At 40.2% G+C, this 27,793-nt stretch overlaps 1 protein-coding gene across 1 annotated transcript; it reads left to right on the top strand.

The window, feature by feature from the left end:
- The first annotated feature begins 413 nt into the window (after positions 1-413).
- DYRK4 (dual specificity tyrosine phosphorylation regulated kinase 4) lies at positions 414-26,497 on the top strand. The gene is made up of 14 exons (XM_009288514.2): positions 414-437; positions 4,375-4,458; positions 5,863-6,012; positions 10,382-10,517; positions 11,632-11,795; positions 12,183-12,319; positions 13,224-13,364; positions 15,417-15,555; positions 18,028-18,109; positions 19,881-20,053; positions 21,216-21,276; positions 21,821-21,950; positions 25,663-25,817; positions 26,262-26,497. The coding sequence occupies exons 1-14, from the start codon at positions 414-416 to the stop codon at positions 26,495-26,497; spliced, it is 1,812 nt and encodes a 603-aa protein (XP_009286789.1).
- The last annotated feature ends 1,296 nt before the right edge of the window (positions 26,498-27,793 follow it).

A 27,793-nucleotide genomic window follows, 5' to 3' on the forward strand; every position in this document is an offset into this window, starting at 1 on the left:
GACAAATTTTGAAAAAATACAAGTTCAAGTGTTTTTTGGTTTCACAAGCACATGAGCTTAGTGAGAAAGAACAGACTGAGACGGCAAGAACAGCCAATCCTGTTATATTTGTCTTTCTTATTACTGACTTGCCATGATAAATATGGAAAATTATATTTGGCTAGAAGGAGGCTGAGAAAGGGAACAGATGGCCACCAAAAGAATACTAGAGCAGCTAATAGTCACTGGCATATTTCCGGGATAAAAATTTAAATTTGAAGCCAAGCAGAAGGGTTATCCATTTTTTTCTGATCGGGGTACTGTGTATGAAACTGAGCCTGCTATGCTCTGACTAGATGAAGGTGGGCTTCCTGAAATGCATTCGCCGAATCGAATAAACAACCTCTACCCTGCAGTTAACGGCTCTTGCAGTTATGCTGACAGAAATAGTTGACAAGGTGGGGAAAATGTTTATGTTCCTACTGTATTTTGAGTGAGTGAGACTGCATTTGCTATGGCTTTTTAATATATTGTATGATTTAACACCTACATTGCATTCTCTCTATGTATTCTACAGGCTTTATTCAGTTTTGATAGAGGACAGAGAGAAGGAAGTGCCCATTTAAATGAGGAGACAATGGAGTCTATATTTTATATAGTTGTGTATTTAATAATTTCTAAAATTTTAATGCATTTCTGATTTCTGTGGTCAACTGGGTACAGAAAAAAATAAGCTGACATTTTGGGAATTATGAAAATGTGTCACAATTTCTGATTTTGCAGAGTGCTGTATGCTCAGTACCTAAAACTCCTTATGACTGCAGACTAGGTAGTGAATGAGGACATTGTTCTGTTTCTTGAGTGATAAATGGAATTAGCAAGGTAATACATGATTTGAAGGGCTGGAATAGCAGGAGGTGATAGTTTGGGATTGAAGTGCAATATTGGAGCTGTAGGACAGGCTGAGTGCTATAGGAGTAGGACAGCCAGGAGTGAAATGGAGTGGAATAGTAACAGTTGCTGCAGTTTTTCTTTGGAGTGCATCTGCCAGAATTAAACCAGTCACAACAGCTCAGCTGTAGATCCCATACTAGATGTACAGGATTTTGCTAGAGCAGCGGCTGATGGGTCATCTGGATCAAGACCATCAAATAAGTTACTGCGCGGACTAACTGATCGATCCACCTGCTCCCCATTCAGCCACCAGCAGGACTGTTGTAGGCACAGATCAGTTTTTCCACGGATAAAAGATTATACTATTTACCGATTTGGGGGAATGTTATGAGGGTTGATCAGTTATTGATTTTAAGGTGTTTTGAATAAATTGCCCAAAGAGCACTGAAGAACTATAAACCCTTAATAAGTAGGTTTTGAGAAAGAGAGACAAAGAGAATCACAAATTTCCATAACTAAAAAAAAGGCATGGACATGGGCTGATGGACTCATTTTGCTTTTGCAGTGTAAAAGAAGAAATGTCCATCTTAAAATCTTATTAATCTTTCCCCAGTGAATGGAAATTAAATGGATTCCAAATTCTGGCAGCACATCTTGGAGCTCACTCACCTCCTTCCTTAGCTCTTGCTGAGTTTTAAAGACATTTTGTGAATTGTTCCTGCTTTATTAGTAAATACAATATATTTTGAAATTTATATTTAGTAATATAGACATCACTGCATAGCCTTTTAAAAGGAATGCTAAGAAATAAAATGCCATTTTGGAGTGAAGACTCTGCAGTCTGTACACGTATGTGAAGTCCACTGTTTCTTTGGTTTTCAGTGATAGCTGTTTCTCTCTAAAATCCTGGCTTTATATTGACTTGTAGTTAGAAAAGCACAAAGTGATTAAGAAACTGTCTCTAAATGGAGTGTAATGTTTTCATCAGCTCCAGAAACTGAAAAATAAAGCTAGCTGGAAGTAAAGTATAGATGAGGTGTGGGAAGAAGTATAACATGCACTAAAATTAATAGTCTTATTAAGACCTGGGTTCATATATCTAGTACAGTTATGAATGTGGATCCCAGACTCATCTTCAGAACAAATGTGATTCTCCCTTGAAATGCAGGATACGTAATTTGCATTGTGAAGTGTTTGTCTGTAAAAATACTCTGGCACTGGATTTTCCATAGATCGTCTATGTAAATTCACACTGGAGGATAGTGACCACAAGGACATTGGGTGCACCGGGCAAAGTATATCATGCTCTAGGACATTCATATGTAGGGTGCAATAATCCAGTGGTTCTCTTCTGGGACCATTTGTTATGGTGGTGCTGGGGATGTTTTGGATTTACAGCGCAAAATCCCTTACCCCTGGCCAGCTGATCTCTAGTTCCAAAGATGGGGATCACTGACTCTGTCCTGCAAAGACAGGTCTTAGTACCTTTCCTTTTCCTAATATTCTCCTCTGCTGCACAGATATCCATGAGCTTTCCTCTCAAACTGTACCAAATTAGCATAATAAGGCTAAACCCAGAGCTGTTGTTCTCATCTTGTTCTGAATCTGAAGTTTACCCTTTAAGTTTGCAGAAGGACTTACTTATTTGCGGGTTTTTTCTCCCCTGACTTTTCAAATGAAAAGAATGAGAAAATCCCTGCCGTGGACACTAACAGCACAGTTGTCCAAAGGGCAGTTTCTAGCAGGTCTGCCCAGCTTTAGTGGTTGACAGCTGACCAGTCTTCATGGTTGACAGTGAGACAGTTGAACCCGCATGTCAGAGGGCAGCATTTCCTTCATGTGATCGGGTAGATTTGTACATAGAGTTTTCTCTCCATATTCAGTTTGGAAGTGTCTTCTAGAGGTGTCTAATCTAACCTCATCTCCAAGGATGGAGATCCCGCAGCCTCTCTGAGCACCTATTCCATAATTACAGAGCAGGATGTGTCAGAGCTATTGCACATGTATCTTCAGCTTGATCTGCACCTTTGTAGAAATGCCGATGTGCCCTGGATATATCGGGGTCACTGTATGTGCATGGATCAGTTTGTACACAAGCATCCCTCAACTGCTACAGCTCCTGTATATATGCGGTGTAGTGGCACAGATGCAGCAGTCTCATCTGAGTTGTCCCTTCTTCTTCCAGGCTCAGACAGAGGCCCTTTCAGCACAGCTAGACTGCATCATGGCGGATGTTTTATGGCACTAGCCAGTACAAAACACATTAAGCGTACTCCTCCACTATGCAGACATATTTTCATGTGGACTACCTGAAGTCCATGACAAAGCCCTTTAAAAAGTGGTCCCCTGGCACTGATACTGGCACTGGATAGGCTAAAAGTCATTTTAAAGAGCAATGACTTTATCATCAGCAGGTGCTCTGCCCATTTAAGAATATGTGACAGGTACAGGTCATGGAAACCCCGGCTGCAAAACAGATAAAGAAGAATACCATGCTGCTTTATTTAAGTATTCTTAATCTGCAGCTCACATCCATAAGATAATTTTGGCTGCAAATTTGTTATTTTGAAACTCTAAATTAAAGTTCTTGGAGGCTCGTGCCTCCAAGTTCCTCTGCTTCTAGAGAAAATACTGCTGTTCTACCACTACAGAACTCCTATAGTGGAATTGCTGTGTCTAATTGGTTAAAGATAATTTTTTTGACTATGAGTAGAATGACATTGTGTCTCAGAGCCCATGGACAAGGTAGCACACTTGACCAAACCCAGTGGGGTTCACTCCAGCCTATAGAGCAGAGCTCCAAGCTGCTGTAGCCAGAGGTTGCAGTATCTAAATTATTGTAAAGATTTCTGCAACTCACTACAGTCTGTTATTGGACAGAAACGTACAGTGCTACTTATCATGTTCATCTTTATAAAAAAACTGCTGAAAGCACTAGTAGAATCTTAAAACATGATGAGCTGCTTAGCACTTTCCCCATGTTTCTTTTTTTGTATTTGTTGCTAATATTATCTGTCCATTGGAACCAATGGATTTTTTCCTATATCTCAGTAAATTTAAACAATGATTTGTGTTTTTGTAAAATCTGTAACACAAGTTGAATCAGTTTAATGCTGTATTAACAATGGATGGGCTCACAATCTACCTTGTGAGACAGTTTAAAGCGGTCCTTCCAAGCACACTCACTATCTGCTTTCGAGCACATATTTAGGGATGGCAAAGGCCCCCCCCTTCCCCTCCGCTGACCACATGGGCATATCAAGCATGCTGAGAGGCATAATAGGCAAAGCAAGCTGCCTCTGCACCTGCCCACAAAACAGCTGTTCGACTGGGAGAGGAATTGCCAGAGCATAGAGCGTTTTCAGCAGCTTTTGTGGTCCTCTCTCATACACGGTGTTGGTACAGACATTGCCACAAAGGAAAGAAGCGCAGAAACCATACAGAGATTTCAGGATTTTTTTGCAGAATAATTTTTATTAAAGCATCATTTCATGTTTGCAGTCTTCCCATGTGGATGCATTTTCTCAGTCTCAACTGACTGTTCAAGAGAGAGATCATCTGGGATCTAACAGAGTCTTCCATCAGGTACGTGACTCTTCAGCTGACTTTAAAAATATCTGAATGCTTGTTTTCTAAGAGACCCCTTATAATAAATGAATCTGAACAGAGGGAAGTCCTTTATTCCCTGCACTTTTCCATTTCCCCTGTAGCTGTACGACTGTCCCAAGTGCCTGCGAGTATTTTGTTTTTGCTAGCTGTTCAGTAGCATTTGAGGGATTTCTTCTGCCTAGCCACTTTCGTTTCTTGAAGCTTTCAGGAAAAGTCCACTGGAATCTCGGTTCTAAGGTTTTAAAGACTTTTCTGTAGTATTGGAAAAGAAAACTTATTCATTCAAGTTAGATGTATTGAGAGCTTTGTTTCTTTGCTTTTTGAAAAAAAAAAATCAAACCTCTCTTCTGTTGTCAAAAGCTTGACAAGTATGTTTCTATCCTTCGCTGATGACAAAAATTTCACAGGCTTATGTGGCTTAAGGCCATTAAGGCCTTAAGGCTTAAGGCCTTGTAGCCTTAACTTTCTGGACCTTGTTCTGCACTTGATAGTGCATAGTTGATCTATTTCAGATCTATTACAAATCATTTTTTAATTATTTGCCAAAGAAATAGCCTACCTCGAAAATTTTCTTTGCTGATAAGAATGTGATTTCTCTCACTTTAGATATCCAAGAATATTAGAAGTCCTAACATTCATAAAACTGCATCCTTAAATGACTGACTTTAAAGAATGAGCAGTATAGAAATGTTTTGCAAATAACAAATGGGAGAAGTCTGAAGGAAGGACTAATAATCCTGGAGTTTTCAAATGAGTATAAGCATTTATTTTTCAGTAAAGTTTTCACAGAGCTTGCCTTTTCCTCACTAACGAGGAGTGCAACAAAGAGGCCTAGTCAAAGTGAACTCCATGGGAAATGAGGGGGAAGGACATATTGAGAAACTGGTGCAGGGAAGACCCTCCCACTGTCTCCACCCTGGTGTTGGGCAGCTGTCCAGTCCCAATTTCTCTTCTACCATTGGGAATAGCTAATGATCTTCCTTGCCACTTACTCTTCATGTCTGCTTATTACCCTACATATGCTTTATTTTCCCCACTCAAAGGAGTCCAGCTGCCTGGAATGGCCATTCAGTTTCCAAGTCCAACCACCTTTTCCAGCTGAAGCAGTCACTGGTCTGATGCTGGATGGAGATGCTTTTGTGGGGAAGCTTTCATTCCCTAAAATGTGCCAGGCTGCCCAGTTGCCTGGACAAGCTCCTCCTGCGCATTAGTACAACTCGGAGCTGCTGGAGAGTATCTGCTCTTTTCCCCTTCGCCATTAGGTGTCAGAAGTGAACCACACACATTTTCCAAGGTTTTAAATCCCTCTGTTTTTCGAAGGTGTTACACAGAATTGCTTGCTAGGTCGTTATGTAATATTTACTTATGCTTTCTATTTAGAAAGTCAGTCGCGGTGTTCTTTCCCTCCCACATCTGGAAGGTCAAGCAAAGCATGGTTTGGTTGCAGACACTGCAAACACTTCCCCCCTTGAAAGCAGCCTGCCTCAGATAACAAATAAGAGCTTGCAGAATGTCCTCCCCTCTCTTCAGGTGAGTTATAAAGCTCTTAGACATCTTGTGTTTGACTGGTTAACCAGCTTCTCTCTAAGTACTGCTAAAAGTCAGTGGCAAAGTGTCACAAGTGTGTTTGTGTGTGGGAAGAGAGAAACAATTTAGTGTCAGCATCTGCATCAGTTTCTGTTTTCAGCCATAGTTAAAGAGAAAAAAAATGAAGAACTATAAACAGTCAAATAGATAAATTGCTTACCAGCATGGTTGTGTGTGTCTCCAGATACTTAAATGTACACTCAACATCATGGGAAGTTTTTTAATTCATCTTCAATTTGGCGTTCCTTCTTTCTCATTTTTTCACAAATCCTATGTCCATCCCCTGTCTGAACTCTTCTGCCTTTGCTGCTTCTCTCCCCAGCAAATCAGGGACCTGCACTACTCACCACCACTACTCTGATCACTCCTGTTTTCACCAGACTCAATGGAGTCTCTTTATTGAGAGACTCGACAGGTTCTGTAGGGCTCCAATATGAAGTCTTTTCAGATCTCTTGCACTGGAAGTCCCCATACGATGCATTTTGTTTGGGAAGTCAAGAGTCTTCTCATATACTTTGACTTTGAAATTGACAGCTTGCTACTACTACAAACTATTTATTTCGGTTAGGGGGGTGTGTATCATTGGGCGTAGCTACAAGATGCAAAATAGCTTGAATGATGAGGTGGAATGGGTTAGTCTCCAAAGCAATTTAAATTTTCTTTAAAGCTTAAGTCTGTGGCCTTCATAAGTCAAACCTGCACTCAACTCCTACAAAAGCCAATGATTAAGCTTTGCATCTGAAAATGAACCATCCCTCCATTTTATTTTCTGTGAAAAGATTGGAGCCAAGCGTTTTACAGAGGTTTTTTAAATTCTTTAAATTGAATTTATAGACTTTCATAAGAAGCTGTGTGAACACCCATAAAAAAGCCTTTTGCTTGGCTTAGAAATGCCAGGGAACAATAAGCATTTCAACCAAGAGAGCATGATTATGTGCTGTCTGTTTTGGAGACCTTTGTTTACCCTTCCCTAGAAATAACACAGCATTGCTGAATTGAGGGAGTGTGTATTGGAATGGGCAGAGTGCAGTTCTCAGGCTGGGGCCTAAGAATGTTTCTTGTAATATCTAATCAGCATTTCCTGTGTTGCAACTTGTATCCGTTTGCCACATACCCATCGTGTCCTAGGACCATGCACCTCTGAGAAGAGTCTGGCTTTGCTTTCTCTATACCATCCTGTCAAGTGACTAGACACAGTAAGATCACTCCTGAAGCTTCCTCTTCTGCAGGCTGAACAAATGTATTTACTGCAACCTCTCCTTGTACATCATGTGTTCCAGGCTCCTGACCATCCCCTGACCTCTCCCCTGAATTCACTCCAGTTGGTCACTGTCTTTCTTGTACTGGGAAACCCCAGACTAGACACAATACTCCCAGCGTGGCCTCACAAATGCTGAATAGAGGGGGAGATCACTTCTCCCACCCTGCTGCCTATCCTTTTGCTAATACATCCCGGGATGTTTCTGGCCTTCTTTGCTACAAGAGCACACTGCTACCTCATGTTCAAGTTGTTGTCAGGCCCTTCCCTGCAAAGTTGCATCCTCTTAGTTGTCCCCCAGCTTGTCCTGTTGCATGGGTATATTCTGTTCCAGGTGCGGGACAGCATTTGTCTTTGTTCAACTTCAGAAGATACCCATAGCCCATTTTTCCAGCCTGCTGAAGTCCCTTTGGATAGCAGCCCTGCTATGGTCTGCAGATTTGAGAGGGTGAACTCATGCATTGTCCAGATCATTAATAAAGACACTAAACTGTACTGGCCTTAGTATTGATTCCTGAGGGATGCCGCCAGTAACCAATAGCAGTCCTTGGAACCTGACCATCCAGCTGATTTTCCACTCACATGATCCATTTATCCAGTTCATATCTCACTCTTTGGGCTTCTAGCATACTGTGGGAGACAGCGTCACAGGTCTTACTGAAGTCAAAGTATACAACATCCACTGCTTTCCTCTCATTGGCCAAGCCAATCATGTCATCAGAGAAGGCAATCAAGTTGTTCAGACACCATTTGCTCACAACTTATGTTGACAAATCCATACTGGCCAACTGGCAATCCATACTGTTCCAAATCAACTTCTTGTCTTTCGTTTGATTGGAAATGGCTTCCAAGACAAATTGTTCCATAGCCCTCCCAGGGACTGAGGTAAGGCTGACCAGCCTGTAGTTCCCTGAAGCCTTCTTCTTGCCCTTTTTGAAGGTAGGCGTGATGTTTGCCTTTTCCAAATGGTCAGGAACTGCTCCTGATTGCCATTGACTTTCAAAGATGACAGTGAGCTGCCTTGCAATGACATTGGCCAGCTCCTTCCACACCCTCAGGTACATCCCATCTGGTCCTGCAGACTTAGGTATGTCCAGCTACTTAAGTGGTTCCTAACTATCTTCCTCTAGTAGGTAATGCTTCTTTACACAAACACTACTTCTAGACTCAGGGACTTGGGAGGCCTGAGACCAAAACTTACCAATGAAAAGCATTGAGTGCCTTGGTCTTTTCCAAATCCTTGGTCACTAGGTCCCAAATTCCACTGGGCAGTGGGTTCACATTTCCCTTACCCTTCCTTTTTTGCTGGTGACGTACTTACAGAAACTGTTCTTAATGACTTTCACATCTCTTGCTAGCTGCAATTCCAGCTGAGCTTTGGCTTTCCTAAACATGCCTGCATGTTCAGGTAGTGTCTCTTGCATGCATCCCAGATAACCCATCCCTGCTTCCACCTTTTTTGTGCTCCTTACTGTGTTTGCGCCTGGTCAGAAGTTGCCTTTTCATCCACGCTGGCTGCCTTTGCTCAACTTTCTGCATGTTGGAATGAACTATTCTTGTGCTTTAAGGAGATTGACTTTGAAGATCAGTGAACTCTCCTGATTTCCTTTGCCCTCGAGGGCAGTCTTCCATGGGTTTATGATGGGAAGATCCCTGAAAAAACAAACGTTGCTTTCCTGAAGATCAGGGTTTGTAGTTCTACTGCTTGTCTCATTTACTTCTCTGAGGATTTTAAACTCCACAATCGCATGGTCACTGCAACCAAAGCTGCCCTTCCCCTGACCTTCACATCCTCAACCAATTGTTCCTTGCATGGGAGTAACAGGTCCAGCAGCACATCTCAGATCACCTGCATTAAGAACACAGTCCAGAAATCTCCCAGAATGCTTTTGCCACTTCAGCAGATATTGAGGTGACTGAATTACCCTATGAGTGTCAGGGCCTTTAGGTTATGATGACTCTTCCCTGATGTACCTAATTAAAAGCTGTTCTCACTAGGTTAGCAAAGCTGTTTGCAGACGCTCTTGCCCTGCTTCATCAGATGGATCCTGTTTCTGCTCAGCAGTTCTTGTTCCTCATCCTATGTTCGTAGAAGCCATAGCCCTCTCTGCAGCTTCAGCCAGGTATTGATCCATTGGATGCATTGTATCCAGCTGAGTCTTTTCCCCTCAATGAAGGGATTGAGGAGAACACGGCCTGGGTCCCCACACCCTACATCCTTATCCCAGAGCACACTGTCTTCTGTCTCCTTATTTGGCTGTCTTTTATCTCCAACCCTCCATCATCTCTCCATGGCTTGATTCTGTAGTCTGTTCTTTGTTTTCCGATTCTGGGAGCCCTGAGAATCTGCATGTGCTGGGATCTTGGTGACCTGTTGATAGAGGTGACATCTGTATATCTTTTCTTCTGCAGTTTGTTCCTTCAAGTGCTCCTGCACCCACACAGGCCCATTCATTCCCCGTTCATACCAATCTTGATGTTTCTGTTGCAAATGTATATGTGTGCAGACCCAAGCTGGTGTCCCTGCAGTTCTGTGGGCTGCACAAGCAATCTCAAGGATTCTAGCACAACTCTCCAGTGGATGTGCCCACACAGAAATCTGAGATGGATAATGCCTATTATATCTTTCCTGCCCGTTGTACTAGGAAGACCATACTCAGACCCTACCCTAGCTCATGTGAGTTACTGCAACTTAATCAAACCATGGCAATTTGTAGCACTTAAAGAAAGTGAGTGCCCATGTATTGAATGAACCTGGAAGATGAACTTCTTCTCTTATTTAGAGATTTATCTTTCCATGGTCCAAGAGCCTCTAGTGCTATTGGCAGAATTTACTCTCTGGGTAAGTAGGGCGTTCTAGTCCCCAAGCATGCTTGTTCTGTCTCAGCACAAAGTTGACACTCAACAAATCCAAAATAAATATCTTGCATCTTTGTCTTTGGGATTGTAGCATTTTTTAATATATTTTTGTATATATTTATATAATTGCAAATCAGCTGAATGTTCATGAAAATATCTGAAAGCAAAATTTACCTTTTTTTTTTTGCTTGGCAGGAAAATGGAACTCAAGGCAATTTTTCCCAATTTAACCTTCAGGACAGTCTTCCTGAAAGCAATACCAGAGCCCAGACAAAAACATCAGAACTGGAAAGCACCAGCATCAGTCTCAAATTGCCTATGACAGCGTCAGGTAGAATATAAGGGAGCATGCTAAAAAGACTGGAGTGACAGGCTGCCTGCACAGATAGGGAGTGTATGCAGTCAGGATAGTCAGTGGCCAGAGGTCCCATGCTAAATGCTCTCTGAAATATTTAACAAAGAATTTGGAGGAAAGCAACATGGGCGGGCTCGATGATTTCTACAAAAGAACGTATATTTGTCTAAGACTTATGACAGGTCATGTAGGTGACAGCAATATTCTATTACAGCGATAAAACACTTTTCCCACTTGTTTGTAGCTGTGTCACGTGTTATCTATGTGAGCTAAATTGCATTTTGGGAGTTCTCGGATCCAGAAAGTTTCTGGCAGAGTTAATCTATTTTTAGGAGTAGTCTAGGAAAAAAAAGTAAGTAGCGGCCTTTTGCTTTGAAACGATTTAGCATCCCTGCGTTAGTGGATGAAGATCTGCCACTGTTTAACAAAACACCCACATGCATGCCTAGAGAACACATTGATTTGTAATGCTACCGTCTGATTATTTATCTAGATTTAAATGATGTAAGTGGAGGTGTTAGGCTAACTGTAATGTTTCCATGCAGGAAGCATCGAACTAGGAGAACAGCAGATTTGGGCCCCATTTAATTCCTAACCTCATACATCTGAACTTGACATTTTCTTTCAGAAAAATAAGTACTTGAAAGCTTTGGTTAACTAAAGCTTACTGCCATTTTATGAATATGACAATCAAATCAATAAAAACATGCATTTTTTAAAATGTAAACTATGAAGCTTGCTGAAGCAGATAGACAACAGATGGGATTTTCAAAAACATCTAGGTACATAACTTTGCTCAGAATCAAGTAACTTTTACCTAAGCTCTCTTAAAAGTCTTGCTGACAGATGATGAATGCTTTGTTGAACATAATACTGTAAGTCAGAAAAAGAAACATAAATTTGTGCAAAATGTCAACGTTGTAGAATCATAGAAGTGCTGATTGGAAGGGACCTTTAACAGTCAGCTACTCAGCCTCCTTGCTCAAAGTGGCATGCTTTACTGTAAAATGTTCCATTGTAAAAGCAATTTGCCATCAGGTTTCTGACATTTCATTGATTTTTGGTTTTATATTCTTTTTTTCTGATTTAGAAGCCTTGAAAAATTTTAGAAACCAGTTAACAGTCTATGAGCAAAAAGAAATTTTCAATTATACAGAGCTGTGGTTTCTTGGGCTGGAAGCTAAAAAGATTGAAGGTTTGCCTGAAACCCAGAATAATAATTGTTACGATGATGAGCATGGTTCCTACTTAAAGGTAAGTGGAAAAATTATGGTATTCATTTTCAGCTCAATAAGTTTGTAGTGACTGTCTGCCAACTCTTAAGTGATCTATGTGAGATAAATGTTGTTTCTAGAAGATAAATATTCACATAGTGAAAACATCAGTACCAATCCCTTTAGAGCTCAGAAGAGAATCCTAAAGAGAGACCCAATTTGCATCTCATTCAGGACTGATGCAAGGTAGGTGGATCAATGAAGCATGCACTTGTTATTTTCTGTCACCCTTGTTTAATGTAGACTTCACTTGCTACCAGTCCAGCATCTTTCAGACAGTAAACTCACGCACACATGAACTACTAAAGTAGTAAAGCCTGATCTTTGTTGTACTATCTGAATCTGAACTGTTTGTTTTCTTTTGAAGGTTTTACATGACCATATTGCGTACCGATATGAAGTGTTGGAGGTGATTGGGAAAGGGTCATTTGGGCAGGTGGCTAAATGCTTGGATCATAAAACCAATGAATTAGTGGCATTGAAAATAATAAGGAATAAGAAAAGGTGAGACATCTGTTGACTTTAAATCAGTACAATCAGCTCTTTGTTATATAGGCAGTGACAATCTGGGATAATGTGAACAAAGCAAAATCAACCCCCCTGTACATCAGGCTTTCATTAAACACAGTGAGAACAGAGTGAAGAAAGGTGATGTCAGGGCCTCAGAATTGGCCTGGACCCAGTGGAGACACAGTCTATGAAAGCAGGCACAGTTTTTCGAGACTTACAAGGAGGTCTCTGTATCTGCGACAGAGGTAACCAGCCCTGCATTACTGAGAGCTGAGAGCCTACATTCCCCCCCAAGACTCCAAAACCACAGGAGTATGCTGGGAGGCTCCAGTTGCTCATTTTAACATGAAAAATTCTACACTGTGGACCTAAGCAGCCTCTTCTTGTTATGTGACTGGTTACAAATTTTTAGTTGAGTTTAGCTTGAACCAGAGTCAATGAAGCAGATGAGAATGATGCTGTTGACTCCAGCAACAGAGTTTTAGCTGTTCAGGTTTCCCCCTCAGTGAACACTAAATGTAAAGATGCTCTTCAAAACTGTCTTACTGTGGTAGGTGTGAAATATGGCCCTGTTCAAGTAAATGGAAGCATTCCTACGGATTTTGAAAGCACTAGGATTTTACCCTGGATGCTCATTTGAGGCTGTTTTTCATTTAAATATTTTTTTCAGACAAGTCAAAATAACTACTCTTAAATGCTATATAAGGCCAGTATATTTAGACTAGGCAAGAACCATAATGAATCAAAGTTACAGTAGTTAACAGGGGTGAATGGTGAATTTTTAATCATTGCCCCACATGTTGAGATTACAGTAAGATTGTGGTGTTTGTAACATTTGTATTGCTACAAATGCTAGACTGAGTTAATGTTACCGTTCCCATGTCCTGTGATATTTCAGATTTCACAGCCAGGCTTTGGTAGAAGTGAAGATCCTTGATGCTCTCCTGAAGAAGGACAAAGATGATACTCACAATATCATCCACATGAAGGAATACTTCTACTTTCGCAATCACTTCTGTATTTCCTTTGAACTGCTGGGGTAAAGTATACTTTCCTTTACACAAATCTTAAGGAAATTGTAGATCTTGTGCCTTACAAGCTTTAATTTTTATGCCTTCTTTAGAAGAATATGCTTCTCTTGATGTTACAAGAAAGGAATACTCTTTAAGTACAGACTGTATAACTGAGACTTTGGTCACCAACGGTGAACTGAAAAAGGCCCCGTTCAGACTTCTCACAGACAATGACATGATCCATCCCTTGTTTTCTGTGCTGTGTATTGAAGTCATCTTCCCTGAAAGACCTAAGGGGAAAAGAGTAAAACAATGAATTTGTGACTGGTAAACTTCAGGGTATATAAGTATGAATAATATTAAATAACTAAAAAGTATAGCTGTTTCTTGCTTTCTATGAATGCATGCTGCAGGACACATCTTAGGAGGAATTTTGGAGAAATTTTAGGGAAGTCAGACCATTTTATTAGCCAGCCTCCTTGTAATCAGGGCATCAAACTGGAATTACAGAGGTTATCCATGGTTCCTCATCCCTTAAAGTAAAGCCTCCATTGCTGCACGTGTTATAGCCCTTGCTGAAGATTCATCATTGTATGGAAGGCTTGATCTCAAACAGACCTAAATTCATTGCATTGCTGCATGTGAGTCTGTCACTCAGACACACAGGGATAAGAGTCGACTCCTTCTTTCCAGGGAAGACACAGACTATTTTTTTCAGAAAGCTGCTATGGAAACTTGTAGAAAAAGTTCATGGGATAGCCACTATGTTCAGCTCTTTACAGAAGAGTTGAAGACTGGTTGTCATATGAAAATATTTTTCTGGTGAAATTTTTATTGCTTCTGAAATATAGTGAAACCCCCTTAATTTGTGAACGTTCTTCTCCATCAAGTCCTGGCAAATTCATTTACTTCTGAAGGAATGGGCCTTGCCTGACACCAGTGGATGCACAAGCAGGGAAGGCAGAAAGCTACAGTTGTTTATGTCACTGCAGGCGCATGGGGTCCTGCTGAGGACACCTCCTGACATCATACTGCTGAGGACACACTTGTGCATCCCTTCAATAGCCACCATCCCTGCGGCCATTTCCTCCTCTGAAGAATGACTGCACGTTAAGCACACAGTACTTGTCAGGGCGCAGCCCAGGCTGGGGGGTCCCTGGGGCTCTGGCACCGGGAGCTGTGGGGACTCCCTCGAGTCTGTCAGGGCAAGGCCTGGCAGCCAGGAGCTGGGCAGCTGGGGGGCACCGGGGCAGCCCCAGCCCTGGGCATCAGGCACCTCCCTGGGGACAGGGACAGGCTGAGGCTGGGCCAGGGCGTAGGCACATGGGTGGGCCCGGCTCGGCGGGGCCCATAGCAGGGCTGTGGGAAGCAGGAGACCGTCCCCGCTGTGGTGTCACTGGGGCAGGGGCTGATGGCCCCAGGGGGCTGACATGGGGTCCTGGGCCGTGGGCAGGTGGGGGAAACCCCAGCCTACTGGGCAGGGCAATCGGGGCTGGTGGTGCCCTCAGGGTCTCAGGGCAGTGTTCACATGTTGCCAACCACACTTGGCAGAAGTTAACAACATCATTTAGTGCCCTACTGGAAGGAACTAAGATATGATGGTGACAGGAGGGATATAAAAACCCAACGAGACCTGAATTTATGGGGGTATTTATCTAGAAAGATTTACTGCTGATTAAAGACTCTTTAGACAAAAAGGTGCCAAAGCGAAGACAAATGAGACCGAAAGGAGACTGAAGCAAATTTCTCTCAGTTCCTGAACGACAGTTGTTCTTGGTGAAAATCAGCACAGCTGCATAACATAGCACTGAGTTTAGTAGGCAAGCAAGTCCACTGACATTATGTCTTCTTTAGATCTGGAGGCTCAGGGAGATGTTTGTGCATTTACATGCAGAACAGCATTCTAAAGGAGGAAAATAGCCAAGCCATTTTCTTCTGCCTGAGTCCTCTCTGATGTAGGAAGACAGGCTAAATACTCTCTTAATACAAGGTAAACTAATCATGCCTTTAAAAATAAATTCCCTAATCTCTTTTCTGCTTTCTGTCTTCTTCGTCTTCCATCCCCACAACCCCCACAGAATAAATTTGTATGAGTTGATCAAAAAGAACAATTTCCAAGGTTTCAGTTTGCCTTTAATTCGACACTTCACTCAGTGTGTGCTGAGATGTTTACAAGTGCTCTACCAAGAAAGAATCATTCACTGTGATCTGAAGCCTGTAAGTACAGTGATTTCATAACCTCTTATTCTGTACAGAATTCATTAGCTTCATCCTATTTTTTATTGATTGAGAGGAACTCTCAAAAGAATCCTTAAAAGCCAGCAGGGTATTTGTACAGAAGCTGTAGTTTATTTCAGACTGTATTAGTACTAGAGTCAAGCGATTCTTTCCATTGATTCAGTACATTCACTGCAGTATTATACTTGATTTTTCTGGTTGCCAAAATCTATGCAAATAAATATGAATCAAATTCAGGTAATGACTTTTTGCTTAGAGAAAGAAAAAAGGACTTGTGAAATTAAGTATTTCAATATGAGGGACATTATAATACAAGGAGATATGCACAAGGCAGCCTGTTTCAGGTTATCCTGTTAAGTCTATTTAATGTCCTATGCATAACTATAAAATTAAGTAGCCTAGTCAATGACAAAGCAATTCTATAGTGCAGTATTTAGGGTGCTCACCTGTTTCTGGAGGAACACCTGTGATCCAATTCCTGCTGCTATATCTGCTAAGCATTCGTGCTAGGTGAAACATTTCCATTCTCCTTAAGCCCCAAACATAAATTTTTGCAATTTTCTGAGATTTCTGAAGTATTTTAATTCTATTTTCATTTCAGGTGAATGTTTCTCTTGATTTCTTTTTCAAAACGGCAAATGAACCAATAAATAAATAAATAAATAAATAATCTCCTCTTGATTTCTTTTTCAAAACGGCAAATGAACCAATAAATAAATAAATAAATAAATAAATAAATAAATAAATAAATAAATAAATAAATAAATAAATAAATAAATAAATAAATAAATAAATAAAAAAACGGCAAAATAAATAAATAAATAAATAAATAATCTCTCAAGTAAAAATGCTAAGGATGAAATTCTGCTCTCACTTTGCTTAATGTGTCTTGACTCAGAAGTCTGAAGAGTCACATACTGTCTGTACCCATTGTCTTGCCAACACCTTTGCTGGACCAATTTGCAGTGAGAAGTGAGGCTTGCAAGATAACCAAAATATCTTAATCAGAAACAATTAGCCCAATGGGAAATCTGTTTCCAGGCAGCCACTGACAAGGAATGAGGTTGGCAAGATCAATGAGTGTAGTCTGTATTTAAATAGAGTAACATATTAGTTAACATTTAGTGAGTTAACTAAAAGAGAATTTTGTTCTCATTCTACAATTGTACAGTTTCATGAATTTATGTTGCCTGAAACTCACATCTGTTATTCCATCTGCCTCCTATGATATTTCTCAACATAAGGTAGAGTATGGAGTTTCTCTGGACTTCATGCTAGGTGATCACTGCCCCCAGAACCTGGTTTTGCAGTTCATCAGCTCCCCTGCATTGTGAGAGATTCAGTATTAGAGACAGAGTCCTATCGTGAGCATGAAGGGATAGCTAGCTGCAGAGAGAGGATGCTTCTTCCCATAACAGAACAAAGAGCACCTGGGTAGTGGAAGTCAGTCCTTGCCTTGACTTTCATCAGTAGCAGCTTCTCCCTTTTGTCACACACAGTATTTCCTTATGAGTCTGCTAATTGCCCAAGAAACTACTTTGTCGTTAGCTGGCATCAACCTGGGAACTGCTCAGTCCTTCAAAGCTTTGGCATATGATCACTTTAAAACCGGTTGATAAAGGTAGCCATCTCTCTGCTGAGAAGTGGAGAAGACTGTATGATCAGAAAGGAAATCAAAGGAAATCCTTGATTTAGATAGATCTTTAATGAGGATAAAATTGAACTCTGCAGAAGAGAGCTGGTGTGTTTACTCATCAGCACAAATATTCCTGAGCTAGCTGTTTAAGAATCACTTTTCAAGCTGGAGTTGTAGGCACACAGAGCTGTACCCATCTGTACCCAGCTAATAATCCATAGGGCCCTACTATTTCTGTTCATCGCTACCTTGGGATCTCTGCATCACATTGTTGTGAGGTGGAGAGAGGCATGCTTACAGGGAGTCTGGAGAAGGCTGAAAGCAATTGAGGGAAGAATTGTGAAGTACGACTCATTCATGGGGCAGGGGTTTTCTGTGGTTACAAAAAGGATGATTCTGGTTAATTTAGCACAGCATGCAACGAGATGCAGTTTGCCTTTACTAGATTAACAACAATGAGTTTTGGGGCGCTCACTCTGCTCACACGGCAAGCATTCTCACTGGCTGGTGCCTTGATGGCACCACACACTGCACAGTGCAGTGGCTTGGATTGTACATGAGGGACTGGTGTCTCTGTCTAGCTAGCCTTCAAACTAGGTACCTTTACAAATCTCCCCTCTGCCTTGGTAAATTGCACATTATTGCATGCCTACTCGTGTTAGCAAATGCATTCCCAAGGAAGTTGTAGTTTGAAGCTTTTATTATGCAGCTAAGTGTAAACCCAATGTGTTATGCATTGCTTATTTTCCAAAGTGTTCACTAACCTAATGTGGTGTTAAAACCCTGTTTTCCCTGTGATTTTTTTTTCTCTTTAGGAGAACATATTATTATACCACAAAGGCCAAGGTTCAGTTAAAGTTATTGATTTTGGATCAAGCTGCTATGAACACCAAAGAGGTTTGCAGAAAAGTCAAGTTGATGTAATTTTCTTAATAAGCTTTCTTAATTTTAAATAATGTGGAAAAACTATTTCTTTGATTGAGCTAATATAGTGACCTATGCCCCTAATTAGAATCTGATGAACTGTTCAGCCACTGGTGGTGGAACAAATACTGGTAGGAGACAAGTAAGATGTTACCATGCTTTTTCTTTGTCCTAAGCCAGAACTGCATTTGCATTTGCAAGAGTGGTTAGCTGAAATAGGCCTATGAGGATAATCCCAATACTTCACTTAACAAGGACGTTATCAGGTCCAGAGAGACTTTCTCAGTGGGATGGTTAAATTATAATTGGTACTTTTTGGATTAATACAATGGGGGGAATGGGAACTATGCTTTTAGTTTAGAAAGTCTAAATTCAGTTTTATTTTTTTTCCATCAAAGATTTAAGTAGAATGTACAGGAGGTAACAAGAACAAAATTTGTAAAGGAGAAATGAATGTATAAAAACTCACCTAATAATAAATCTTAACATTACTAGACATATTGTAAAGCAAGAATGATACCACCATCAGGAATGAAAATATCATGTGTTAAAAAAACCCCCAAACATAACAACAAAAACCAAACCAAAACAAAAGAAAGAAATCTGCACTGCATTTTATTAACTTAGAAAAACAAAGCTAGTCTTAAATGGCTTATATTTTTCCTATGAAAGATTGATATTTAAGCTGAGCCAAACCTGATCATCTATATTTTGGCATTCAGCCCATTAGATTTACGTTCCAGTTTTGTAGGAGTGGGTAATCATTTTAGGTTTGCCCATGTTTGAGTAGAATGTAATCTGACATGCAGCCTGAAATATTTGTGGAGACTAACAAATTGAAACACAAAACAAGTGAAAAGAAAGATGGAGCATGACTGAGGAGACTCTGTCAGCTGAAACAAGAATTGGTACAACCCTCAAAGTAGTACAGGATTGGAGAGTAGAAAACAAAAAAGTCAGCTATTTATTTGGGACAAGAATGACAAAAAGCAGACAACAGTTATACAGTTGGTCAAATGTACAAGGGCACAGACTGTCACCACAGTATTCTCTAACTGTACAGACTTGGTGAAATCACATACTGTGCAGCACTTACATTTCAGGGCGCTTTCCTTCCAGAAAGATGTTGAATATGTAGGGATGCAAAGAAGTGCAGAAATATAAACAAAGTGACCATCAGAGCGATAGGAATAAGAAGATAAGAGCTTGCATGCTGTAATCCTGTTCAGTTGTCTGAATGACAAAAGAATTAGTTTACTCACTATGATGAATCCAAATCTTGGAATGAGATCTTTTGACATCTGCTGTGGGGCTATAATGCATTAATGGGGAAATCAGAAGGCAGTAGGAGATGTTCCCTAAGTATCAGTGAAACCAGTATTTCCTACAGTGCAAGCCTGTGATAATGAAGAACTGTTGATTGATGCAAGGGGAAGACCTCCAAATAGGAAAATGAACATGGAGTAAGCTGAATCACAGCATTAGTAGAATAATTTCTTTCAGTAAAACTTATTGAAGAACGGTTTACAAATAGAATAGCGGAAAGCATATCACCCACTGATTTTGGGATGGAATTAGAAAAGGTTTTCAGAGCCTATGTGAGCAATCCTGTAATGGCAGCTAATGGATAGAGTAGATATATGATGCCTGAATATGTATTTCACTTTTCTGTGAATTCTGGAATCCACATTTCTGTCCCATTTGTGACATTTTGTTTCTTGTCTAATTTTCTGTTTTGATATAGTGTACACCTATGTTCAGAGCCGGTTTTATCGCTCACCTGAAGTGATCCTTGGCCATCCTTATGCTATGGCTGTTGATATGTGGAGCTTAGGCTGTATCATGGCTGAGCTTTACACAGGCTACCCGCTGTTTCCAGGGGAAAATGAAGTTGACCAGCTTGCCTGCATCATGGAGGTAACTTTTGGGATTGTCTTTTGAATTACACACTCATTTGATAAACTACACTGCCAGCAACAAAAAGAAATGTCAAGAGATGATGTAATATATTTGTCTATGGGCTGGCCTTTTCAAGGGAGGTTTATTACAGCCAAAGGGCCCTTTGAAAGGATGGGCTCTAATGCAAAAGTGTTATTTCCATTTCATGTGCCAAACACTGCTTTGTACACTCACTGTCTTGCTTCTGAAGGAAACATATTGTAATCTGGTCAGAATTTGTATGGAGAAGCTAGAACAGAAGGAGTGTATCTAAGGGGAGGGAAAAGCAATCCAATTATAACAGGCTCATCTTCTCTTAGAAATCAAATATGTGTTGGTTGAATTGATCTCCTTAGTCCAAACTCCTGCTGAGAGAGATATTTTTGCTAGCATTTGATTAGTCAGCTGTGTCTTTGTCAAGCAAATCTTGAAAACCTCAAAGGCTTGAGTAGAAACTCTCTGGGTGACCTGCTCAACTGCTGCTCTACTCTCCTGGTGAACATGTTTTTCCCGATAGTCACACTGAACTTTTCAAGCCACAATTTGCAGATGTTGCCCCTTCTTATACTGTCTGCCCCTACCAAGGAGTTTGGCTCTGTCATCTTTGTAACTGTTTTTCAAAGAGTTTTAGGAATGTACTGTGACATCTCCTACCTCAGATCACCTACCCAGTGCAAATGTTAGAATAGGTGCAAAACTGCCCCGTGAAAGCAAGTTACTTAGTGACTCCATACCAATCACTAAATTTCAACCTGATGTTGAACTCAGCCCCAAGTTCTGATCCTTCTAGTGCCATGTTAGTTTGTACAAGATTTTTCAAAGACAGCATCTCTCCACGTGGCCTCCTACATGTGTCATTAACAGAGATGCTTGTTCTTAGAGTCTTCTGTGGTAGTGAAGATCCCTGTGTCATCCCTTATAAGATACATTTTCTATGTAAGAAATCTCTAAGGAATCCCTTAATTCCTTCCACAATAAATGGCACAAGAGGAAATGATTTGAAGACATTTCACAGTAAACCACTACATTCAGCTTCTTTTCATATGAAGGAGGGTGAAATACCTCGTCTCTCCTGACAGTTGTTAGGTATGTTGGAGAAATGAAGAGTAACAACTCCATTAATTCATTTTCTGTGTTGAAGGTATTGGGTCTTCCACCAGCTGATTTTATCCAGGCTGCATCAAGAAAGCGAACATTCTTTGGTAACTGCTTCTGATTGTTTTCCTTGCAGGATTCTTCCCTGTTAGTTAATCACTAGTTAATATCACTGGTAGAGAGTAGGGTCAGAGAACCTTAGCTGCTTCTTAGCTGGCAAAACTTCTTTCAGGAAGAGGTACTGAGGAGAAGCAAGGGTAACATGAGGCCTACAAATGAACCTAGTACTGTGCTCTTCATGTTTTATGGACCTCTCATTGCCAAGGTGATAGGGAAGGGACTGGGAAATCCGTTCCACTGTTACTCCTTCAAAATATTATTGCTAAAAGGAACGCAGTGGGTTTGGGGATTAAATTCATGCCTCTGGGTATAGTTTGGTTTTGGAAATTACACAAAATGAACAAAAAACACAGTGTAGGATGCAATCTCTAGGATGTAACCAATATTGTTTGCCACAATGCTGGCAGACTATCAGTCCAACAGGGCAAAACCAGAGTTAGTGGGATGGATATGGGTACTGTTTTTGCAACTCTTAAAGATTTGGTGAGGATTTTTAACGTAATTTTTTCAGCATGTCTTTATTTTTTTAAGATTCCAAAGGTTTTCCTAAATCCATAACTAACAGCAAGGGAAAAAAGAGATGCCCAGACTCCAAGGATCTAAGCACAGTGCTGAAAACCCATGATGCTGGTTTCTTGGACTTTCTGAAAGGATGTCTAATGTGAGTTCATTGTTTTGACTTATATACAGCAGGCTAGTTTTGACTTTGCTTTCATCCTCTTGTACCTTTAAAATCTTTCTATCTGTTGGGGTTTTTTGGTTGGTGTTTTGGTTTTGGGGGGGTTTTTTGTTTTCTGTTTTTTGGGGTTTTTTCCTCATGATAGCATTTGGATAACTATTCTTATTCAGAGCTTATTGCGGGGAGAAATCATTGCACAAAAAGACTATATGGGATTAGTCCAAGGTACAAAAGAAAGCTGACATCATCATATCTAAAAGCAGATTCTTCATCTTTGGATTCTGGAGACTAAATTCTAAAAGCAATGTTTTTTACCAGTTGAGGCCTTTGTATTAAATCCTTTCTGTTTTATCTGAGATAAAGGTTCATTCAGATAATATAGATAATGGTAATGCACTGTCCCAAGGCAGTGCATATCTGGAGATCAAAGTTTGGTTTTGTACTTAAATCTAACTCCCACTCCAGTGGGAAGAAACTCTTCCAATATCCTCCAGCAGGAGTTATAATTGGAGCTGACTTAGCCGGCTTGAATGGCTTGACTATATTTTCTGTGCTAGCCCTTGGAATTGGCAATCAGGTGATACACTGTGGTATATGTATGAAAACAGTTCTGCTTCTTTGAATATCTGCTCACAAAGATCTTGCTCTCTGCGTGCATGTTCCCTTGGGTGAGATTAGACTCTTTTCAGTTCCAATACACCATACGCCTCCTCCTTAGCAGAGGATAAAAAGGCAAAGTACATTCAGCCATGCCTCCACCCCAGAATCAATGGTATTGTTTGCTTGCTTCTTCTTGACTGTGGTAGTCAGTGTGGAGAATTACTTAGCACAGTTACCAGAGTGTTACCTTGTAGTTTGCATGCTGATTTAAGCCCTTTTTCTCCTTATCATAGTTACACTTATTTTTCATTGACAGCAGTCACTTTGCACATTTCAAGAATTATTTGATACACTTTATTTTTCCATTCTTTTGGCTGGAATAGATTTTTATAAATCAGTGGAGCTCAGAATGCAAGAAGAGTCTAATATGTCTCAGATCCCGTCATTTCTAGGATAAACTGTTGACTTTCCTCCAGTCAAGGATTTTGTTACTGAATACCTAGTATGACAAGTGGTCCACAGCTGTTTTCTTAAAGGAAACTGATCATTTGCACATTTTTGTAAACCGCTAAATGCAAATAACATGTAATTGTTAACAGTCTTCACTCAAGGTAGAAATCCCACAGATTCTCTATGCCAGAATATCACATAATTATCACAGAATAATTTAGGTTGGAACTCATCTAGCGCACCCTCCCACTCAAAGCATATCAAACTTGGAGCAGGTTGCTCAGGACCTTGTTCAGTAGGGTTCTGGGTATCTCCAAAGAGGGAGATCCACAGTGTCTTGGGGCAACCTGTTCCAACAGCGAACCACACTGATGGTGAGAGCGTCAGTGGCAAAGTGTCTATGTGTTTGTGTGGGGGAAGAGAGATGTGATTTAGTGTCACCAGGGTATCATCCGTCATCACAAGGTAAATGGGACTTTTTAATGAATGAATAATAATACAATATAATAGTGTGGGAGAAGCAAAACTATTTTGTGGTTCAAACATGATCATGTGTCTTTTCCAAGGCAGTGAGGTTACTAAGTATTTTGCAGGGTGGGACTCCATGGACCCTGCTGATATGAGGTGTCATGTTACTAATAGGTCTTTTTGCTTGGGAGATGGTGGCTAATGAGGTTTTACTCATCCATCAAAATAAAAGACCGAGCATGCAGGAACAAACTTTTATCTGGTTGCCTTAAATACTGACCTCTTGCATAGGTGCAGTAAGGCTTTCAGGGTGAGCTTGGATCCTAATTTGTACTGTGTAATGGCGGCAGAAGCTGGTCCCATACCTTTTCCAGTGTTACCTGTATCTTATGCAAGGCTAATATTTTGTGTCTTCTTTAGCACTGACTGTCAGTTTCTTTCTAGCAGTTCAGTAGTACTTTCCTAAAGAAATCCATGCTAACTTGTGGTTACATGAAATAAAAATAAATCATCCCTCTCTGTTTCACAAGAAGGTTGCTTTTAATGTTCTCTGCTTGCTAAAGCTGTATGAATCATTGATCCATTTTGGTTTGCTGGCTGAATCAGAACATTTAGGAAATAATTTCAGTGAAGCAAAAAAACCTGTAAACAAGTCATTTCAGGTCACAGAGAAAAAAATATTGTATATTGAGATTGTTTAAATTTTCAAAGGAATGAAGTAAGGTTTGAAATGAAAACTCTTTTTGAGACAAAAAAGAATTGAACTATTTTGTCTTTTTCAGTTGCCAATCTGTGTCTGTCTAAAGCAGACTGATACATTCGCCATGACTTCACAAATAGTTTTGTTTGACCTGTATGCGTCGAATATATATATATATACGACCTATATATGTTTTGCAGATGAAAACATCAGACCAAAAAAAAATTCACTCTGCTCTTGCAATGACAAGAATATCTTTTTTCCCTATATTGTTTCTGTACAGTTCTGGACAGCACTGAGATTAGACAAAACAGAACGAAGTTTTGTCTAATCATGTAGCTAACTCATGTAAAGATTAGTAACAGAAACATTAGGATTGATATGGATGCAGTACGAATGGAAATGCATGTGTGTTTAAGCACTGGAAGAAACAGCAGAACAGGCGTTGAAAGAATGGTGTGTATTGGTAACAAAGGACAGTGCTCCCGGGACAGTGCTCCCACCTGTAAAACTGGGGAGCGTGTTGTCTGTGTCACAGCCAGGAAGCCTGCACTGTGGTGAGACCACAGCACAGGTGACCAGCAATGAAAAATCTCAAACCTCCGAGCAATTGCATGGCAACAAGGTGGCAGAATATCACATATGCTGTTCATTTTCCTGTTAACCCAAAAGGAAAACAAACATATGTTCCAAAATACAAGGAAAAACAGACCATGAGTAGCTACCTCACCTAACATTTATGGAGACTGAAGTCAGCAAGGTTCTGATGTGAAGGACCATGCCCAAACAGCAGGTGATTCCTAAAGGATATAAAAGATCTGTCAAAAGATGAGTATATCATCACCAAACAAGAAGAACCCCAGACGTGATGAAGACTTAGTAGCTGACAACCCTTGTCCTCTGTGTGACACACAAGTGGTCTTGGCCAGGACGCTTGTGAGTATGTGGGTGTGAGAACTCAGTGAATGAAACCTGTGAGAGGATAAAGTCAATGTAGAGATTTCGGGAAAAAACACACCTTTCATTTCCATAATAAGATCTCACATAAGTTTTGTTACACTAAGTCTCTACAGTAGTTTCAGGTGCAGTTAAATTAGGGAAGACATATCTTTTAATGAATTACCCTATGTCCCATTTATGTTCCCTTTCTTGGAGCTTGCATTGACAGAATGTGAAAACCTTGAAACAAATATTCAGTAGAGTCCCTACCCTAATAACACTGTGAACTGCATATTAAAAATGGTTTGATGCTGCAGAAAGTTTGATCAGCAAAGCACACAGTGCTGAAGTAAATAAAAAGTTTAGAAGGATGGAGAAAAGCACATAAGATTTTTCCTTGTTTTCAGTCAAAGTTCTTTTGTTTCAAAAAATGTCCTCATGACATGACTTTCAGAAGGCAATACTAAATCTTTTGGCTTAAACTGACTTTCAGTTAGAGCTACTGTTAAATAACTATTTGTCTATCATGGATTTAAGGTGGGAACCTGCCCTGCGCATGACTCCCGATGAAGCAATGAAGCATGCATGGATCCAGGAACCAAAAATATACAGAGCAAAACAGAAAACACAGACTTCAAGGAAGCTGAGTGATGCCTCTTCCTCTACACCAGAAAAGAAAAAAGAGAATATTCGTAAGCATGTGCTACCTGGAGAACTAAATGCATTTGTATCAGTGTTTGGTATTTCTTTATATTTAATATCATCTGTCTGAAGTAAGGTGAGGTGATAGTACACAGTGTGCAGATAATGGATGGTCACTGGAATGTAGTGAATAGAGCCACTATTTCTCACTTCTGTAGAAACCATTACTTATGTTTTATAGCGGCTGCCAGCAATAAGACCGGCAGTACTAAAAATTCACATAGAAAGATCTTTTCCCTACTGACAGGAAAATAGTTATGGCATCTGACACCACACCATAGTGCACTTCACTTTCAGAGCAAAAGAATGCATCAATGGTGGTTGTAAGATCCCAGAGAAAATTTTCAACTGATTTTTTGTGAATTTGTGGCCATCGTGTTTATCTGCTGCTAAGAGTCTGCAGTCTTACCCTATCATTTTATTTATTATTACAGAAAATATCTGGAAAGATACAGCTGACAAAGTGAAAAGTGAACTGGCTGAAAGACTGACTTCCACTGTGTCCTCCACAGGCACAACAGAAAATGATGTGCAGAACACAAGGAGACATGTTATTCCAGAGAAACATTTGGAGACCCAAATGGAAAAGCCTATAAAAAATGATCAAGCAGAACACAGTCGTGAAACAGCTCTTCCAAAAAATTCTCTTTTTTTCCCACCAATTAAGTAATACACAGCACAAGCAACAATTGGTTCAGTTACATACTTACTTGGTATATTTTGTAGGTATTATTTGTACTCAGGAATATAAGCTGTATCTGTCTGTACATGGGCTGTGCATATTGTAAGTATATTTAATATTCGTTCTACCCTGAAATAGTCCAGGCAACCAAAACAGAATTTGAAAACCATTCCTTTTCCTCATCTACACCCTTGTTGTGATCAGAGATCCTTCACAACTAGCAGCAATAAAATGGAGACTGTAGAGGTGCAGAGTGGCTTATTCTTGATGTTATAATAGACTTCCGAATTTTAGATTTTCCTGGAGCTAAAAGAACAAATGCATTGATTGAAGAATCTGAATCCTTTCACTTACATCAGTGTAAATCAGGAATAAGTCATGGATAGGATTACTGGATTTACTTCTGCATAAAAAATATGAGAAATCAAACCCAGCAGCTTCACTTTCCTCCTTCTCTATCTCCCACTTTTTTATAGTGAAGCACTAGATGGAACCCATTGTCACACCTTCTTAGAACATTTAGAAGTGTAAATTATGTTCTTTAGCTCTTTAGCAGCATCAAAGAACAGTGGCATTCTGGGCCCACCTCTGCAGACACTCCACTCAGTATTCACATCAACAGGAAGGACGGATTAAAGGAAGCTGTTTTGATTCAGGGAAATTGTCCTCCACAGGAAGTTTAACTTAATAGTCTGAAAAAAACAGAGTTTTATGACTCCTATGATTTCTGTTTAATTAATTTAAACATTTAGCTCTTGGACTATAGACTGTCTTTTCATTGCATTTGTAAAGCACCCACCTCATTATGACTTACTTTACCGTGGCTTATAGATAGTACCGCAAAATAAAAGGAAATAATGAGGAACTTGTCCTACAAAATGCAGCTGCTACTGCAGCAGTGATATTGCAGTAGTCCCAAGAGAAATAGGTGTTTGTAGGTGTTAAGAGTCACCATAACAGCAAACTCCCGCAGGCTGTTTGTGCAAAAGGAAAACCCAAAGGATATGAAAATGGTCCTAACACAGTTCTAATAGAACAGTGAGTAAACAAGCCCTCTGACAGGGTACAGAGGTGACTGCACGACAAAAGGCCTATAGCAAGTGTGCTCTCCTGCTGAATAGAAAGTTGATGGTAACAGTCGTCTCAAAGAAAATGGACTGCACAAGGCAGTGTGACCATTCTCTTGGCTTCAGACAAATCCTGGGACGCATGAAGAAACACCTGGAAGATGAGTGACCGAAGCAGGGCAATAGCCCATTATTGAGTGTAATTGAGCAATGAATT

This window comes from Aptenodytes forsteri, unplaced genomic scaffold (assembly GCF_000699145.1).
Source record: "Aptenodytes forsteri isolate BGI_AS27 unplaced genomic scaffold, ASM69914v1 Scaffold73, whole genome shotgun sequence".
Lineage (NCBI taxonomy): Eukaryota > Metazoa > Chordata > Aves > Sphenisciformes > Spheniscidae > Aptenodytes > Aptenodytes forsteri.

What these genes read in the sequence shown, in the direction of transcription:
- DYRK4 (XM_009288514.2), top strand. Translation starts at nt 414, where the DNA reads ATGCTGACAGAAATAGTTGACAAG. An exon ending in CTGCTATGAACACCAAAGAG is followed by an intron (nt 18,110 to 19,880) that starts GTTTGCAGAAAA and finishes GTTTTGATATAG; the next exon opens with TGTACACCTATGTTCAGAGC. An exon ending in AAGAAAGCGAACATTCTTTG is followed by an intron (nt 21,277 to 21,820) that starts GTAACTGCTTCT and finishes TATTTTTTTAAG; the next exon opens with ATTCCAAAGGTTTTCCTAAA.